This window comes from Aulonocara stuartgranti, assembly GCF_965226115.1.
Source record: "Aulonocara stuartgranti genome assembly, chromosome: 5".
NCBI classification, from domain to species: Eukaryota; Metazoa; Chordata; class Actinopteri; order Cichliformes; family Cichlidae; genus Aulonocara; species Aulonocara stuartgranti.
In genome coordinates this window covers 25,199,770-25,217,384 of record NC_138943.1, presented here as the reverse complement: position 1 = coordinate 25,217,384, position 17,615 = coordinate 25,199,770, and the positions used below count along the sequence as shown (strand labels likewise).

General features: G+C 45.3%; 1 protein-coding gene across 6 annotated transcripts in view; it reads left to right on the top strand.

The window, feature by feature from the left end:
• The window catches only part of kif21b (kinesin family member 21B), a 71,878-nt gene that overhangs the window by 21,309 nt on the left and 32,954 nt on the right, over positions 1–17,615 (top strand). For 3 of the 6 annotated variants that reach the window (XM_082532172.1, XM_082532168.1, XM_082532173.1), the window contains exons 2-20: positions 3,582–3,804; positions 5,174–5,356; positions 6,263–6,412; positions 7,722–7,853; positions 8,166–8,354; positions 8,465–8,580; positions 8,808–9,003; positions 9,810–9,999; positions 10,118–10,181; positions 10,924–11,154; positions 11,876–11,990; positions 12,075–12,213; positions 12,482–12,670; positions 12,758–12,957; positions 13,041–13,148; positions 15,339–15,655; positions 16,095–16,278; positions 16,823–17,026; positions 17,128–17,229. In XM_082532172.1, the coding sequence (XP_082388298.1) occupies positions 3,582–3,804; positions 5,174–5,356; positions 6,263–6,412; positions 7,722–7,853; positions 8,166–8,354; positions 8,465–8,580; positions 8,808–9,003; positions 9,810–9,999; positions 10,118–10,181; positions 10,924–11,154; positions 11,876–11,990; positions 12,075–12,213; positions 12,482–12,670; positions 12,758–12,957; positions 13,041–13,148; positions 15,339–15,655; positions 16,095–16,278; positions 16,823–17,026; positions 17,128–17,229 (3,232 nt within the window). The remainder of the gene's footprint in view (positions 1–3,581; positions 3,805–5,173; positions 5,357–6,262; positions 6,413–7,721; positions 7,854–8,165; positions 8,355–8,464; positions 8,581–8,807; positions 9,004–9,809; positions 10,000–10,117; positions 10,182–10,923; positions 11,155–11,875; positions 11,991–12,074; positions 12,214–12,481; positions 12,671–12,757; positions 12,958–13,040; positions 13,149–15,338; positions 15,656–16,094; positions 16,279–16,822; positions 17,027–17,127; positions 17,230–17,615) is intronic. The other 3 variants (XM_082532171.1, XM_082532170.1, XM_082532169.1) reach the window with 3 other exon arrangements.

Sequence of the window (17,615 nt, the reverse complement as noted above, 5' to 3'; positions counted from 1 at the left end):
GCACAGGTGAACCGAATCTAAATAAACAGACAAGGAGGAAGTAAAATAAAACAGGAAGCAACTAAAGAGAGAAACAACCAACACAGTGTTAGGTGTTTTTAGGCATCGCAGGTTGTTAAGACAGGGCCTTGACAACAAAACACAGAGGAGGCTCAAGTAATAACAGAGGAAGTGAACTGAAAAGAGAAGAGCAAATCTAACATGAGTCAGAACTGCGAGAATAAAGCAGGTGTTTTGCAGCTTTGCAGGATTTTATTTGATTTTTTTTAGTCAGTTTATCCTACTGCCAAAAACAAAGTATCACTTCTGGAAAGCTATGAATGTAGTGCTTTTCTCCTTGAAAGTAACAAAAGTTATCTGCCCAGTGAGAATTTGGTCATATTTGAGCAAATTCATCAAACAACCACCGGCGTTTGATTCCTACTCTGTGCAGCAGACCCATTTCAGCTTTGAAACCTACACACAAACACACAAATTGCAGTTTTCAGACCATCTATGTTCTTTTATGTTCTTACATAAGCCAGCATTATGTGCACAAATGAAAAACCATCTCGAGCTGCATCAGCGCGTGTTTTGTCAGTCTAGCACCGATCCATCACCGAGGCAGAAGCATCCCCACGGAGTCTGCCGTACCAACGACGTGCCAACATTTTTTATTTTTGTTTTGCCTGTAAAACTGAATTATGAGAGATGAACGTGTCGTGCTGTCGTTTTGCGGGACTAAATGCATTTCTGAATTTTTAAATCCCACAAATGAAATCTGTGATTCGCTCCTACTGTCACATTTGGGAGGCACTGCTTTTTGATGCGTTCCTTCATAACTTCAAGTGAACCTAAGAAACGTAAATCACGTCGGTTTTCGAAGGCTTTAATTGGAGGAGTGCGATCAGTATTCTAACAGGTCTGCTGCCTCCTTCATGTTGCACTCAGCTTCTCTCTCCAGTCACGCGTCAGTGGAGTTTGCTGTTATCAGCGTTAGATATGGCAGCCGCTTCCACGTTTGCGCGTGCCTCTGTGCGTCCTTGTTGCACGTCCTAATTAGCACTACGGGGTACAATAATTATTGCAATAATAACCGAATTCCCTCAGAGCTTGGGGATAATGAGTTTCTAACTTTGTGTGTCTGCTTGTTTTTGCGTTTGACAGAACTGGGTTTGGTGTTTATGCCATAAAAACACACACACAAAAAAACTGGGGGAGGGTAAGTAATGAAAGCATGATGCTGCATTCAAATTCACCTTTAAATTCATCTGTGTGTGAGGATGCATACGTGGAGGGCAGGCGGGGTGTGTTCTTTCAGGGACTTCATTTACTCCCTGGGGTATCTGACTCATTTTCCTATTAGTGTGCAAAGATGATAAGCGATAAACGCCTCAATTTGCCGCATCAGGAATCCACAATCTGCTCCTCTGTGTTTTTCCTTACCCCTCAGTCTGATTCAGACGTTTAACCGGCACATTGGATGCTAGTTTTAGCCGTTAAATTTCCTTAAATGAGTGTATATCTGAGTCTGGATGTGTGTGTGTGTGTTTGGGTGTTTTCCGGTCAATGTTATGGATCCCTTCTTTTGTTTGCACAGCTGGCTTAAATGCTCATCCAGCTGAGCCTTTAGCTTGTTACCTGAATGTCTCTGTGTGGACTGTTGTTGTTATCTTTCTTTGTGCGCATGGATGTTGTAGTTGTGCGTGCCGGGCGTGTGGAAGTGTTCTCATTTGCGCCTCACAGTGACAACTTTAGGCGTCCAGCTTAAAAAAACAGATGCCTTAAATGATTAAAAGCTAATGAGAATTGTGATAATTCTTTCGTTCTTGGGTTGGGTCTGTCGAATATGTTCACACATGCTCCACGAGACAAAGTCCTGCCAAAGGCATCGAGCGCAAAATGATTATTGAGATCTGACAGCAGGGACAAATCCCGACACGCTCTGCAGAGACGCTCCTACACAGTCGCTCGGTGATAGGTAGAAGTAGAAACTCAGTTATGAATATGTGCTGTAACGATGATGGGGTTAATTAACTTAAATGTCCTTCTTTCTTTTCACTTCTAATATTAAGGCAGTGCACACAGACTGGATGAAATGAATGTAAAGAAGCAAAAAGAAAGTTTTTCTTCTCTTTTCATGACACAGCTGCAGCTCACACGCGCGTTGTGTTGCCGTGAAATCCATCGTGGGGACCGAGTGGGCTCCACTTCATCTTAATAATTGCTTTAAGCAGCGTTCATTGCGAGATCTGCGGTTTTAGATACATTAACCTTCGGGTCAAGGTCACATCCAGTCATAAAAGGAGCTCGCCTGTCTGCAAGCTGCTTTCAGAGTCGCCCTCTTTGTCATAAGGTTATCTAGGCTAACGTGTGCTGCTGTGGACTTCTTCTAATAGCCTTCATTTCTTCCTGGAAGTCTCTCTGCGGGGCCTCGAGGCCTGAAAGATGGCCAGAAAGCTGCCCCTGTGTGCGCAGAAGTGTAACTCTGTGTGTTAGCGGTGGGTGGGGTGCTCGCTTGAGAGCAATGTGTGAAATGAAGATAGTACAGTAAGGTTGTTTTTGAACTGCATGTGTACAACACTTGTTTCCAGAGTCTTAGTGTGTGTGTGTGTGTGGTTTGCGGAGCATCCCGCCGCAGCTGGATGTGGTTGGGGACTTCTCTCGCTTTATACATTATGTGTGTGTCTTTGTTGCTGCATCCCATAGGGAGTCTCTTGTGCAGTCTTGGTGTGTGGGGGTGTTGATTTGCATCCCCTAAAGACTGAGTCGGGTGGGGGGACTTAGCATGTGAAGAGGTGGACCTACTGCTCTGATACTGCTGCCTCATGGCTTTTTCCGCAGCTTAAAGTGATTACCTCCCTACTGTGTCCATATTGTACCTCTGAAAGCACAAGATTAACAGGGCGCCTGGAAAATCATCTGTTTTATGTACTTGCATTATGCAAGAGCAACATTTCTGTGTGGCGTTTTCTCACGATTAATCAGCACTGCAGCACTGTCACGTCCTTAAAGGCTCCATCTTAATTAAACAGCGGTCTCGCTTGTCTGGGTTTCTGCTCTTCTGCCGGCAAGGAAGTGAAAATGTTCCTAAACTTAAATTCTCGGCCCTCGAGCTGTCAGCGAGTTTGTAAGATGTTCTGGAGCTGCGGCTGCGGCCTTTCAGGCTCATCTAATCATGGATTATTTTGAAGCTGGGATCTCAGGTAAAAGCAATTAACTGCAGTGAACTACCTGTCAGGAAGGAAAACCCAGCAGAGTCTTTAGATGAAGGATTAACAGCCACTGTGGTGATGGCTTTAAGAGCTTGTATGATGTGCCAACATCAGTGGTCCTGCTCTTAGAACAGTTCACTTTATGCCCACTTTGTGCGCTCTCATATTCTCACTGTTCTTTGTTTCCAGTGCACCGTGTGGGATCAGAATCTCATGCTTTATCTGCACGATGCATTAAAGCATTAAAATCATTCAGGCTCTGCAACAATCAGCGGCCTGTCTTGCTGAGTTGCCTGACAGCCGTCATTTTCCTTTTTTAAATCGATGTAACAGTTTCATAAATGTACTAACGATTTCTCTCTTTGCCTTTCTGTTGTCGTCTCTCAGGATTCGCCCTCAGATGGCCAAAGAGAAGATAGAAGGCTGCCACGTGTGCACGTTGGTCACACCCGGAGAGCCTCAAGTCCTCCTGGGAAAGGACAAGGCCTTCACCTATGACTTTGTGTTCGACATTGACTCAGAGCAGCCCCACATCTACCAGAACTGCGTGTACAAGCTCATCGAGGGCTGCTTCGAGGGCTACAACGCCACCGTGTTCGCTTACGGTCAGGTATGACACGGGTGCTTGGATTCCGTTAAGGAAATCTGAAATAAACTGAGGTGCACGCAGCCAGGTTGTCTTTATGAGCTTTATTTTCCTTCACAAAGGGGTCAAACAGCAGTGCAGACAGCATGACAGCAGTCTGCATGCTGTCTGACAAAGAGGGAGACTAGAATATTTATAGAGATGAGTTATCTCTCTGCCACGGCCGCAGAATGCTGTTAGAAGACTGTAATAAAAGATAACTCGTACATCAAGATGTTGTGATGCTTCTGAAATATTACACTGAGACTGAATAAGACTATTGAGTCTTCCATTCAGTAAGACCCGAAGCAGGAGAAGCTCAGAAATGTACAATTACATTAGAGGTGTTTTTTAAATGAATAATTCACAGAGAGTTTGAAGGTCTTTCTTATTTACCTCTTATTTTGTAATTTAGTCACTATTTTATTTAAATATGAAAAAGTAAAATCAAACAAACTATTAGTTTTCCCATTAAGGATTTTATTCAAACATTGGGCATTTTTAGGGAAACATCGGTCGAACTGCAAAGTAAATGTAGCAGGCAAAATGTGTAAGTAATGAGCGGTAGGTTTCAAAGTCAGACACCGTGGTAGTCGCCGATTTTCTCTGCATCCTCCTTTACCTTGACGTAGCGCCACCTTGCCCAGTTTGCTATCCCTGTTCCAGGTTCTTTGGTTTGCATAACCAAAGATGTTCGTCCAACCTCAGGGCGAGATCCTCTTCTGAGAAGCAGCTGAACGATACTGAGGACTGCTCCAACAGCCGGCAACCTGGCCTCATGTCACTCAGGGAAAACCTGAGGGAAGGGCCAGGGTAGTGTCGGAGCTTTCAAAATAAGAGCAAGGCAACTGAATCCTAGTGAACTGATCACGGATGCACAAAAAAATAAATAAATCATCACTTAATGGCTTTTATATTATTTTGTTTTGTGAGATTCCAAACTAAGGATGAGGCTGGCCACCTTTATGTGTCTGTGCGTCTAGTACTTACAAAAAGACATGTTGCAGTTCATGCGTGGGCTCTGTTACCCTTCACATATAATTAAAGTCCTGGACAGACATGACTTGCATGAATTAAAGGGTCTTTCAAGTCATTCGGCGTTACATATGTTTCATATCAAATATAAGTGAGCGAGAGCAGCAACGCTTGGTGAATTGTTGCAGCTGACATAATAGATAAAAGAACAACAAAGCAGAAACGTGCACATGTCTGTACACACACCCGTGCAGCGAGCATAGCCATGCACATTGACTCACGGTTTACTGATTTTAATTAACTACAGTGAATGTGTGTGAAACCTTGTTTCTGTAGATAAACAAGGAATGTGATAAATCACTGGTGAATCATTTTACAGACGGGCTCAGGGAAGACGTACACCATGGGGACGGGTTTCGATGTAAGCCTGAGCCCACAGGAGCAGGGCATAATCCCGCGGGCTGTTCATCAGCTGTTTGAGGGAATCCAGGCCAGGAGGATGCGCGCCCAGGAGGCCGGCACCCAGCCACCGGACTTTAAAGTCAGCGCCCAGTTCCTGGAGGTAGGCAGCGCTCACATTGTTACTCTATTTGACACTCATACAATGCTGTATTGATATTCCTAAGTGCGCGTGTGCGTTTTTGTGTATGCTGGTCCATATTAACTCCAACCAGATGGGACAAAATGGGGGAGACGACAAGATCATACCCGCTTCTGTAAACAGGAAGTGACAACCTGAAGACAGATGAGCGTGAATGTCTGCTCGTGCATTGTGGGTCCTGATTAATGCTGTCCATTACCTCTGACATTATTCCTCATCACTGTGCGGGAGAAGATGGATAAGTGCAAGGAATGGGAGGAAGGAGGGACGCTTGCGTAGGAGAAATTAGATAATATACGAGTAATTATTTCCTCTGGGGGCTTCTGGCAGGCAAATGTTTGGGTTTTATTTAGGGGACATTACTACTGCATGTGTGTGTTTGTGTATGTGTGGGGGAGAGAGAGAACTGAACAGCGTAATAATAAATTACAATGTAATAGAAATTCAAATTTCAAAATAAAATCGTTTTCTGTCCATTTTTCTTTTCCTTCTTTTGTCTGCGTTCCTGCTTCTCGCTATTAGTGTCTTTTCTGTGGGCTTTCAGGTCAAAAGGTTATCTTCGTTGATGGTTAACAGATGGGCGAGTGTGTATGTGTGTGTGTTTAGCACTAGGTGGGAGCAGCTGAGCTTTCAGCTGACCTCTTTGACCCTTGTCCTCAAAGGTTTCTGAGCTGTCATCACGTTGACCTCTGTGGCTGCAGAGCTGTGTGGAAATACGAAACTAGAAATCAGTTTAACGGAACGGAATAGTTCAGTTTTAAGAGGCGCGCAATCATTTTCAGCAGAGGCGCTCATCCTTGCACTGAGCGTGTACGAATTGTACGATGTGCGATAGGCCTTAATGTGTGCTTGTTCTGCTCCTTGCAGCTGTACAATGAAGAGATCTTGGACTTGTTCGATGGAACCAGAGATCCAGAGAGTCGCGGTAGGAAGTCCGCCATAAAGATCCACGAGGACGCCAGTGGCAGCATCTACACCACGGGAGTCACTTCCAGATTGGTGCACTCAGAGGACGAGGTGGGTCTGTGAGTGTAGAGATGTGATTGGTGACGTTATCACATTTTTGCCAACATCTACAGCTCAGATCAGAAATGAGAAACAAAATATGTGAGCATAAGGCTATAAGTAGACCGAAACCATCCCAGCATAATACCTCCCACAGCATAGCAGAGCAGCCGGATCCCCTTACAGATCAGCATCTATCTGAGTATCAGTATTTACCAACAGTGATTAAACCTTTTAATAATTCCTTCATTAAGTGTATATTTTAAAAATGTTCAGATTATCGTGCAAAATCCTGAACAAAATAACAACTTTTTACACTTCGGTGGTTGATATAACAACTTTAAATGAACCAGAAAGTCCAGAAGACAAGTCTCCCATGACTGTACAGTGACGAGCGATATTACATTGGAAAGTATTCACTGTGAAGACACGAATTAGCTCTGACTGGGATGAGGGGAAGCATGGGAGTGTGAACTGCCAAGAACCATCTGGTGGTCCGTCTTCATAAACAACAAAGAGGTCAGAGATAACAGCGGAGACTGGGCTCTATTTTGCTGCACTGACCGACGTCAATTTTTAAACCCGTGGGGCTATTTATGTATGAAGTTTAGCTTCCTTCTTGAGAGGCTGGCTTGTTTACGGTCACATATGAGAAATGTGTCACAGCTGACGAGAAAGGAAACCGCAGAGCACTGACAGTGAGGAGGAAGAAGGATACGAAAGGCCCATTAGGACACGAGGAATCTTTGGTCACAAGATACACAGAAAAAAGGTGTTCGTTTAGGGGAAGAGCTACACTGAAACACTGACTTGGACAAGGCGGTTGTGGTTGTGGTTACTCAGTTTTTTCTAAAGGTGGGAAAGAGAAAGAATGATGTCAGCAAGTGTTAAAAGACGCAGAGAGAAAGAGGAAGAAAGGCTGAATTTGGGGTCGTTTATCTGCATTAAAGTCAGACAGCTGAGAGACGGGAGGGTGCTCCTGTGGGAGGGAAGAAGAAGACAGAAAAAAAGAAGAGGAAGACAGGATGGAGGCAGGTTATGATAAAGAGTGAGGGGAGGGCAGCTGAGAGGGCAGGGAAAGGAAAAGTAAAGGTTAATGAAATGCTAGCGCTTAAGCGAGCGGTGATGACAAGAACATCTCTGTGGGAAATGCTGAACTCTTCCAGGAAGCTGAGAGTGTCTTCTTAAAACAATACGTGATCATACTCATGGGTACTTAAACAGAAACTCAGTCTGCATGCGTAAGTCAGGAGGTTTCTTACTTTCCAATAAAAGTAACCAAATGTCATGTATAATGTGTTTGTGTGTGTGTGTGCTGCAGCTGCTTCAGTGCCTGAAACTCGGCGCTCTGTCCCGCACCACTGCCAGCACTCAGATGAACGCCCAGAGCTCCCGCTCGCACGCCATCTTCACCATCCACCTCTGTCAGATGCGAGTCTGTCAGCAGCAAATGGTGAGTTTGGAATGGGTGGTGGAAAGAAGGAGAGAGACAAAAGAGGTATTTAGAGTTATTACAACTTTGCCATCATCAGGTTATATGAAAACCTGTCGGCTGTTAGCCGGAGGAGACGGAAAACGATAAGCTATTAGGAAACGTGTGACTTTTAGGAAGAGTAAAAAGAAAAGTCACATATGATGACGCGCAGAGAGAGTGGAAGTGAAACATAAATAATTCAGCATCGTTCAGAGTGATTAAATGATTGCTAGTTTAAAGTAAAAAACAGTAACTCAGCAACCTGCTTCCCTGTGTTTGTTGGTTTCTTAGCAGAACGGTGGAGGAGGGCAGAATGGAGAGCTGAACGGTGGTGTGGAGTCTGGCCCGATCTCCCAGCCAGAGTATGAGACACTGATGGCCAAGTTTCACTTCGTGGACCTGGCTGGCTCCGAGAGGCTGAAACGCACAGGCGCTACAGGAGACAGAGCCCGCGAGGGAATCTCTATTAATTGTGGACTTGTAAGTCAGGCAGGGATCGCCAGTGTAAGATTGTAAATCTGTATACAAAAGAAATAACTGTGCATGCTTAGATCACATCTTCTTCTTGTGTGTCTTTGCACCTCTGCTAGCTGGCTCTGGGAAATGTGATCAGTGCTTTAGGCGATCAGACCAAGAAGGGCGGACACGTCCCATACCGAGACTCCAAACTTACCCGACTGCTTCAGGACTCGCTGGGAGGGAACAGGTATAAGCACATACAGACACACACATATGAAGAAGTTGTATTTGTGAGAAAAAGATGTAATATTCAGAAGAATCTACATTTTGGTGACACAAAAGGGAGTTTTTTTTGGAGCTGAAGTGATTGGTCAGTTACTTAATCAGGTTATTTCCACAACAACGTGTAACAACCATGACAACCAAATCGTATGCACATTTACCGACGGCCTCCGTGTTTTCTTTTTCCCTCAGTCGTACGGTCATGATCGCCTGCGTCAGCCCGTCAGACCGGGACTTCATGGAGACGCTGAACACGCTGAAGTACGCCAATCGCGCCCGAAACATCAAGAACAAGGTGATGGTGAACCAAGACAAGACGAGCCAGCAGATCAGCGCCCTGCGCGCCGAGATAGCCCGACTTCAGATGGAGCTGATGGAGTACAAGGCGGTGAGCGATGGGGGGGGGGCGGGATGAGCCCAGAGGAAGAGCAATAGGGTGTAGCTGCATGCTGGTGATGTAGTTAGTGAGGGGGTATGTGCGGGGCAAAGATGGATGAAACTGAGAATAGCGTGTAAGCAGAAGAAGACAGAGTAATGGAGTAAGGGAGAATGATATCAGACGCTAAGTAATAAAAGGAGAGGCCGTGCTTGCTGCAGATATATCAAATTAAAGATCATTACTGGAACACACACATCACTTGTCAGCATTTTACAGTGTAATGTAAGGACAAATTGATGTTTCAGCTTGAGTGTAAACTCCACGAAGAATAATATGAGAACTGTGAGGAGAAATGGGGAGAGAAAGACGGGCCACTTTCATCAGTTTTGACCTCTGGGGCCGTAAGAAACAAGTGATCGTTTAGCTCTGTTGTTGCGTTATTACGTGACTAAAAGGGTTACCACACTTACAGGGAAGTGACTGTGCTGAGGGATGGCAAGCTGACCTCGATGTGGTAATAAGGGATGCGATGTGACTTGAGTGTGGAAGTAATGAAGTGGAGTTAATGGCTGCGAGCAGCGGTTAACAGTGACTCTCTGTTGGAAACAACGGGATTTTTTCAGCGTTAATCACTGAAAACGCAACAATACATCGCTGTAGAGCCACGGTCATTGTAAATAACAGCACTCTGTTTGGTTCAGCGTGGCGTATTTGTATGAGCGTAAATTTAGGTTGAGTTTGTTTTTTCACGTCTGCCCTTTGACCCTTGGACGCCAAAGCATTTGTTGACCGTGCCAACCGTCTGCTCTGTGCAGGGGAAGCGTGTAGCCTGTGAGGAAGGGTCAGAGGGCTACAGTGACCTGTACCAGGAGAACACCATGTTGCAGAGAGAAAATGACACCCTGCGTCTCAGGGTGAAAGCAATGCAGGAGACCATCGACCACCTCAACTCACGCGTAACACATCTGCTGGCCAATGAGGTCAGCACTCTGCTCGCCAAGTCAAGTACGTGAGAGATCCTTAATCGGACGAGCTCTGCCTCTGCAATGACGATGTTTGTTTGTTTTTTAAAATTAACTGCATTTTCCGTGATCTGAGTGCGTTTTTACTTTTCATCATCCAGGCGAGGGCAACGAGGAGATCGGGACTCTAATACAGAACTATATCCGAGAGGTTGAAGAACTCAGGTAAGAGCCTGAGTATCGTTATGTGGTCACTCAAACCAGTAACAGACTAACAGCGATTGGTATTTACTGTGATAACTGTGATATTTTAAGTAAGCTGCTTATCCCCAAATCACAATTGTGTCTTTCCTGTAGTTCTGTTTATCCATCTAGATTCTTTGAAGATGCCTCTTTGATTAAATATAACGGAACTAAAGCTTTTCCATGAGCAGCTTTTGTGAACTGAACCGCAGCCTCAGCTTCTCCACAGGCTTTGAGCTGACTATAGTAAGGTGCCTACAGTTAGACTTTTCTGTAGCTGCATCACGTTCTTACACACCTGGAGGGACCCACTTCTTACAGAAACCCACTTAATTCGGCTGAGTCATTCAGTGTGGTGCAGTTCAGCTTCAGTTCAGTTGTTTCTCCTCTTCTCTCTGCAAGCTGTGAGCACCCGCTGGGCTGGTCTATTAAAGTCAGCGACAGTACGCAAGTGTGTCACTACAGTTTGGAGCTTAATATGAGAGCGATAGTCAAATTACATACTACATGTACGTGTGACATCAATATTTATTTTAACTGTTTTTCGCAGCTTTTTGACTTCCCACAGCAGGGAAAAGTGTACTAATTAAGGGGTTTATTGTGGGACACTTATGTGTGATTATCTATTTAGTTTTCCCTTCTGTATTTCTTATTGCTGTAGTAATAAAATTCATGAATGAAACCTCTGTCGCCTCTTTCTGTCCCTCTCTTCCACCTTTGCCAGAACCAAACTTCTCGAGAGCGAGTCCATGAACGAGTCGTTACGGCGACAAGTGGGCCGGCTCTCCTCCCGTTCCCCGTTCCCCACCTCCACTCTCAGCCCCGCCCCCGGTCACCCCCCGGGTTCTTCGCCTGCTCCCATGTCTATGGAGGCGGAGATGACGGACGTGCTACGCCGGGCCAAGCTGGATATCGAGAGACTGAAGAAGAAAGAGAGGAGGCAGAGGAGGATGAGGTGAGGAGCAGAGGACATGTAGACCTCCAAACATTGTTTTATGCAAATATAATATCTAATGGCTCAATTTACGCCTCATATGAACCTCTTCAGATTTTAAAAGCTGGTTTAAAGGGAAGGTGATGGTTGTGAAATATTTCCTGACCATATATTTTCTCCCTTCCTCATTACTTTTCTCTTTAAGCCCCACATCACAAGTAAATTAGGACTTGCGGGCTGCCAGCTTCTGAAAAGAGTTGGTATGCTGCCAATGCTGAGCTGTAACGCTGGCTTGGACACAGAAAGGTCTTAGTCAGTCGGCTACTGGGTCACGAGAGAGAAGAGTACACAGCCTAACAGGCTAATTGAGGCCTAATGGCAGTGAAATGGAGGAAGATGGGAATTTGGAGCTGGGATGGCTGATAAGTTTGTAGAAGAGGGAGCAAAGGAGATAATAAAACTGGCACTAAAACTCAAGAGCTAAAGGGGCAATGATGGTAGACAAGGTGAAGAAGAGTTTGCTTAATGACTTTTGTTGGTTGATTTTGCAGTAAGCATATTACTTGGCAAGACTCCCAGAGCACAATAAGGGATGTCAGAGTGTGCACGATCTTAGTTACACTCAGGGGAGTGGTTCTGCGCGGCAAAAACCATCTGGTATAGCGCTGAAGGTGATGTGATTTTTGTGGAGAATCCCATGCCTGACAGTACCTGGGTTGACACGCGTGCTCTTCTCCTTCAGCCCAGAGTTGGAGAAAGGTCTGAAGAAACGAGTAAAGCTGCACACTCAGGAGAACGGGCAGGGCGGGGAGAACGGGCAGGGCGGAGAGATCGATTCAGATGAGAATTACACCGAGGTAAGACCCGCACGAGTCGGCACTCGCGAGCTTTAAAGTGACCGTAACGAGTCTGATCGTTTGTGCGTTTCTCCACGTGCGCAGGACATCATGTCTCCACTGCAGGAGGAGAATGGCTGCGATGACGAGGAGGGGGAGGACGAAGAGGAGGGTAGGGAGGAAGAGGATGACTTTGACAGTGATGAGAGCCTGGTGGATTCGGACTCAGACTCGGATGAGAAAGGTGTGGCCCTGACAGATGCTGTTATGAAATGACACCACTGTTTTCACTCTTTCTCCCTGTTTATCAGCTGTTCTTTCTGTCAGGACACCATCTGCTGTGAGAGATGATTTACAGTAAAGATAAAGATGTTTTTAGTGTAAAAAGAGCAGAAATGAATTTGCATCTAGATGGAAATTTTTTTACATATTTCTTAATATACAGTTGTATATGAAACACACACACAAATGGTGCAATTTGGTTTACAACCTCAAAACTCCTCAACCTGCAGCCAACTTCCAGGCGGACCTGGCAGACCTGACCTGCGAGATTGAGATCAAGCAGAAGCTGATAGATGAGCTGGAGAACAGCCAGCGGAGGCTGCTGATGCTAAAGCTGCAGTACGAGGAGAAGCTCATCCTGCTGCAAAACAAGATCAGAGACACGCAGCTGGAGAGAGACCGCGTGCTACAGAACCTCAGTGAGTTTAGTTAAGTTGCTCCGTGAGTGCAAAGTGTCACGCGAGGTGTCGGCTACGGCTCGTTAACGTTGTTACACGGTTGTGCAGTGACCATGGAGAACTACACAGAGGAGAAGGCCAACCGGATCAAGCAGGAGTACGAAAAACGCCTCAAGGAGATGAATCGCGACCTGCTTAAGCTACAGACGGCACAGAAGGAGCACGCACGCCTCCTCAAGAACCAGGGGAGGTATGAACGGGAGCTGAAGAAGCTCCAGGGCGAGGTCAACGAGATGAAGAAGGCCAAGGTAAGAAGGGGCTGCTGGAAGTCTGTGTGGAGGAAAGAAGGGAAGGATGCTGTGCGATCACCAGTGTTTTCTGCCATTTTCAGGTGGCGCTGATGAAGCAGATGAAGGAGGAGCAGCAGAGGAGGAGGATGGTAGAGGCGAAGAGAAACCGTGAGATAGCCCAGCTAAAGAAGGAGCAGCGCCGGCAAGAGGTTAGCAGCATATGACCTCTTGTGCGTGTGTTTTATATTTAGGATTGCATATGTGATTTTTCAGGTTAGCAGCAGAATTATTTGGGATTTATTGGGAGATTTAGCACAAGCACAGATATAACATCTATAAAAACGAGGTTAAACTATGTTGCTATCACTGTCATCGTGGCAGAACTTTAAGTGTTATCTGCTGTATCCAAAGAATTAAATGTAGGTGAATCTTTATGCACAATGCATATGGATGTAAATGTAGAGTCAGAGCCCCATCTGTAGGCTGGCACACTGAAAACTTGAGTGCTGGATTATGTAAATACTGAACACGTACTTCTGGGGCCCGTTCTTCGTACGTCGCTCACTACATCCAAGATCAAATGACACATCCAAGATCAAACCATCGCGCTAACCGTGAGCTCGCTAATCCGGTTCTCCGAACACACCTTCCGTTGACGATTAGTACAGCTGGACGCAGTAATGTGAGATCACTGGGTGTCGTAAAAGGGGCTACGCATCGATAGTAGAAACATTGATCGGCAACCCTCTGATTGGTCGGCGAAAATGTCGAAGGAGCGCGCTCGGCTCGGTATTTTTCGGCAGCAGAGCAAGAACTCCTGAGTGAGGGATTTCAGGAGTTTCAGAGTTTAATCAGAACGCAAGGAAACACTGCAAAGGCTGCAAAAGCAAGGAGTGAGGGCTGGCAGAAAGTTGCTGACAAATTAAACTCGTAAGTAATTTAATAATAATAATAATAATATATTGGATTTATATAGCGCTTTTCAAGGCACCCAAAGCGCTTTACAATGCCACTATTCATTCACTCTCACATTCACACACTGGTGGAGGCAGCTACAGTTGTAGCCACAGCTGCCCTGGGGCAGACTGACAGAAGCGAGGCTGCCATATCGCGCCATCGGCCCCTCTGGCCATCACCAGTAGGTGGTAGGGTAGATTTATTATATTACACTATATTATCCAATATTATATTACATTATATTATATTGTTATATTATATCCTCTTTCACATTAGAGCCACAACAGGACCCACTAGAACATGGGAACAAGTAAAAGTGAAATATAAGAATATTCTACAGAATGGTAATATTTATCACTTATATTGCTTTTCGTCTCTTGGAAAGAGACCCTGAAATAATCTGTTTGTTTGTTTATAACAGCAACCAAGAAAAGGGCAGAGCAAAAAAAGACAGGTGGTGGTCCTGCACCCCCTCGTCAACAAGTTGGTTAAGTAAATAATACCCTCACGGGAAAATCGATATCTCTCTATGAGCACACTGTCGCGCTGAGCTAAAGGATCCTGTCTGTCCCGCAATATACGCTGAATTCTGAGGACTCTCCTTATCAATCTTGCACCTTCCGCAATGGGTTGCTCGCGTAAACGGACAGGACATGGCTGCGACAGGCTTCCCAAATCCACCTTCGCTTTTATAGCCGTGGTCTCTCATCTTGATTACACGAAGTAATTTACAATTACTACTCTGAAATATGAATTACATCTGTAATAATCACATACATGTAATAGAATGTTAATAGTACATTTCCCTTTTTTAGGAAATGACCTGTATGTATCTGTGTGACATCAATAAAAGGATCAAGTGCTGCATTATCTTCAGTTACATTGATGTTATTTATTTATCGCTGTTGCTTTCGTATAAATGAAGCGGACATACCTGCGTGGCCGCGATCTAATCCTGTTTACATAAAGTAAACCTGCTCCCGAGCAGGTTTACGCTTACGGCTCTGTTGCTATGACAGCAAGTCCCGGATGAGCTTCGGGGAACCGAACGATCCAAGATCACGCGAAATCGTCAACAATCTAATCCAGCTAACTTACTTAGCGAGGTACGAAGAACAGGCCCCTGGTATTATTCTGTGTTTTTAAGATTAGTGCATCCTCTGCAAGCATTAACTTCCATCTTTTTTTGGCTTCCCTGGAGAAGAGGGCTCGTTAATGAGCATGAAAAGCCTTTGCGCTGTCATACCGTGGGCAGCATTCATAATCCTTTTATTTCGATTTTCATCTTAAGTCTTAAAATCCCTTCATGATCAACACTTTGCAAACCTGTTGTGTGACGAGTAATCCCATTCAGCTCAGGGATCTCAAAGGCAACTGAAAAGCATTTTCTTTTTAAAAAGTGATGAATATTATAAAAAAGGTTGTGTTTTTTTCTCCATCAGTACCAGATTCGTGCGCTGGAGTCTCAGAAGCGGCAGCAGGAGCTGGTGCTGCGCAGGAAGACTCAGGAGGTGACCGCCCTGCGGCGCCTGGCCAAACCTATGTCCGATCGAGTGGCTGGACGAGTGGCCCGCTGGAACCAGACTCCCCCGGTTACGGACTCTGGAGCTGAGTTATCAGCGAGCACCACGGCGAGCAGCTCTGAGCCCGAGACTGCGAGGACCGTAAGCGGACTGGTGCGGCAGTGGAACAACAAGAACAGCGTGTACGGATATCTGGGAGAGAGCGAAGGCAGCATGGACGGAACACGCGTCATCGGGTAAGACGACGAGATGCTATGATACTGTCCTTGGACTGAGCTGAATAAAATTATAATTAAAAAAAAAAAGCTCAGGTAGCACCACCCAGGGTCCAGACGCTGGTGGTGGTGATAATGGAGATGGAGGCTTGGATGAAGACACTTGCATGAGGCGGAGACAGGGCGGAGGTGGGTCGCACAGAGGAGTCTGAAAGATGAGCGGTGCAGAGTGTGCAGAGCGGAGGGCGATCGGTTTAAAGAAGGCGGGCAGAAAGATTGAGTTTTATAGTGTGAGGAAGTGATGTAATGATTAGACTAGCAACCCAACACCTGGGGAAGCAGACAGATCAGTCAATACAGATTTTAATATAATACATGACACAACTTTATTGCTGCTTATTGTGAGTCGATGACATTTTATTTATCCAGTATTTGCCACCTGTTTTTGGTCCATCACCAGCAGTAGAAAGAAGTTGCCGCGTAAGCCAGCCGGCCTGGGCAACAGTGGAGCTGCAGGCAGAACCAGCAGCATTTCAAAGTCTGCACGTCAGAAGTGGCAAGCTCTCGAGCGTCGAATCACGGACATCGTCATGCAGAGAATGACCATTGCAAACATGGAAGCCGACATGGATCGCCTTATCAAGGTAGGAATGGCACGCTAGGGCTAAAATGTTGTCACCGGGGTTACGCGTGGTTTGATGGATGTAGTTTCTTTCTACCACGAGACTGACTTAAGGTTTTGGATTATAAATTCTCAAACGTACAGCACATCGCTGTGGTTATTGAAGGGTTGAGAGCAGTTGAGCATCGGGGGTTGCATCAGCAACTTTTTTGACGTTGACTTCTGTAGTCGGTTAACAACTGAAACTGAGTGTGAGGCGCTTCCTTCCTCCTTTCCCTCGCAGATGAAGAAATGTTAAAATGTGGGAGGGAGGGCGGCCTTTTTCACAGATACGGCTTGGCACGCAGCTTTTTGCAGCTGCTGTCTTTGAATCATCGAATTTAAAACTCTGTCAGGTTTTTCTCCGAGTTTAGATGCGTCAGAATGCGTCTGTTCAGTTTGTGCCTCAGATAAACAGAGAACATTAAGATTCCAAATGTAGAAATGACTTCTGTAGATGTTAAATATAACTATGAATTTTAATTTTTAATATCACCGTGTGGTGATTTGTGCTTTTGCTGAGTCAGAAGCGAGAAGAGCTGACGGCCCAACAGGAAGCGCTCTCACATAAGAGAGAGGTGCTGATGGCGGACGGGGAGGGGCCAGAAGCTGAGGACCGCCTCCTTCAGGAAATTAACGAGGATATTGAGGTGCTGAACGCCAATATAGACTACATCAACGACAGCTTGTCTGACTGCCAGGCCACCATTGTACAGATAGAGGAGACCAAGGTATGAAGACGCAAACCCATGCACAGGTATTTAGACCTGCATGCCAGCAATGAGGAGAGTCGGGCCTTTAGTAACATTCATGTTTGTGTGTTTTCCTGCAGGATGAGCTGGACTCAGTGGACACCTCAGTGGTGATCAGTTCATGCTCCTTGTCTGAAGCACGCCACCTGCTGGATCACTTCCTAAAGGCTTCCATAGACAAGGTAAATGATCATACACGGGGATTTTCAAAACCGTCAAGTTTAAAGGAAGAAAAGAACTTCTGTAGGCTTAAATGTGTAGCTTTAAGAAGATTTAAGTAAGTAAGAGTCAGAAGATGTATCACAGCATAATGTTAGAGTCAGGTGTGGATCCATGAAATGATGGTTTCAGTGCCATCTAGTGGTGTTTCTCTGTATCCCACTACATTATTGTGTTGCGTTTCTGGATTGAGAGTAGGGGTGGGTTTTTATAATCGATTCATGGATTAAGATCGATTCTGGCTTGGATAACGTAAAATCGATTCATTAAAATCCTGAATCGATTTTTTAATATAAATTTATTTTGCCCAAAATGCCAGAATCTCTGGTGAAATCTCACAAAATTTCAA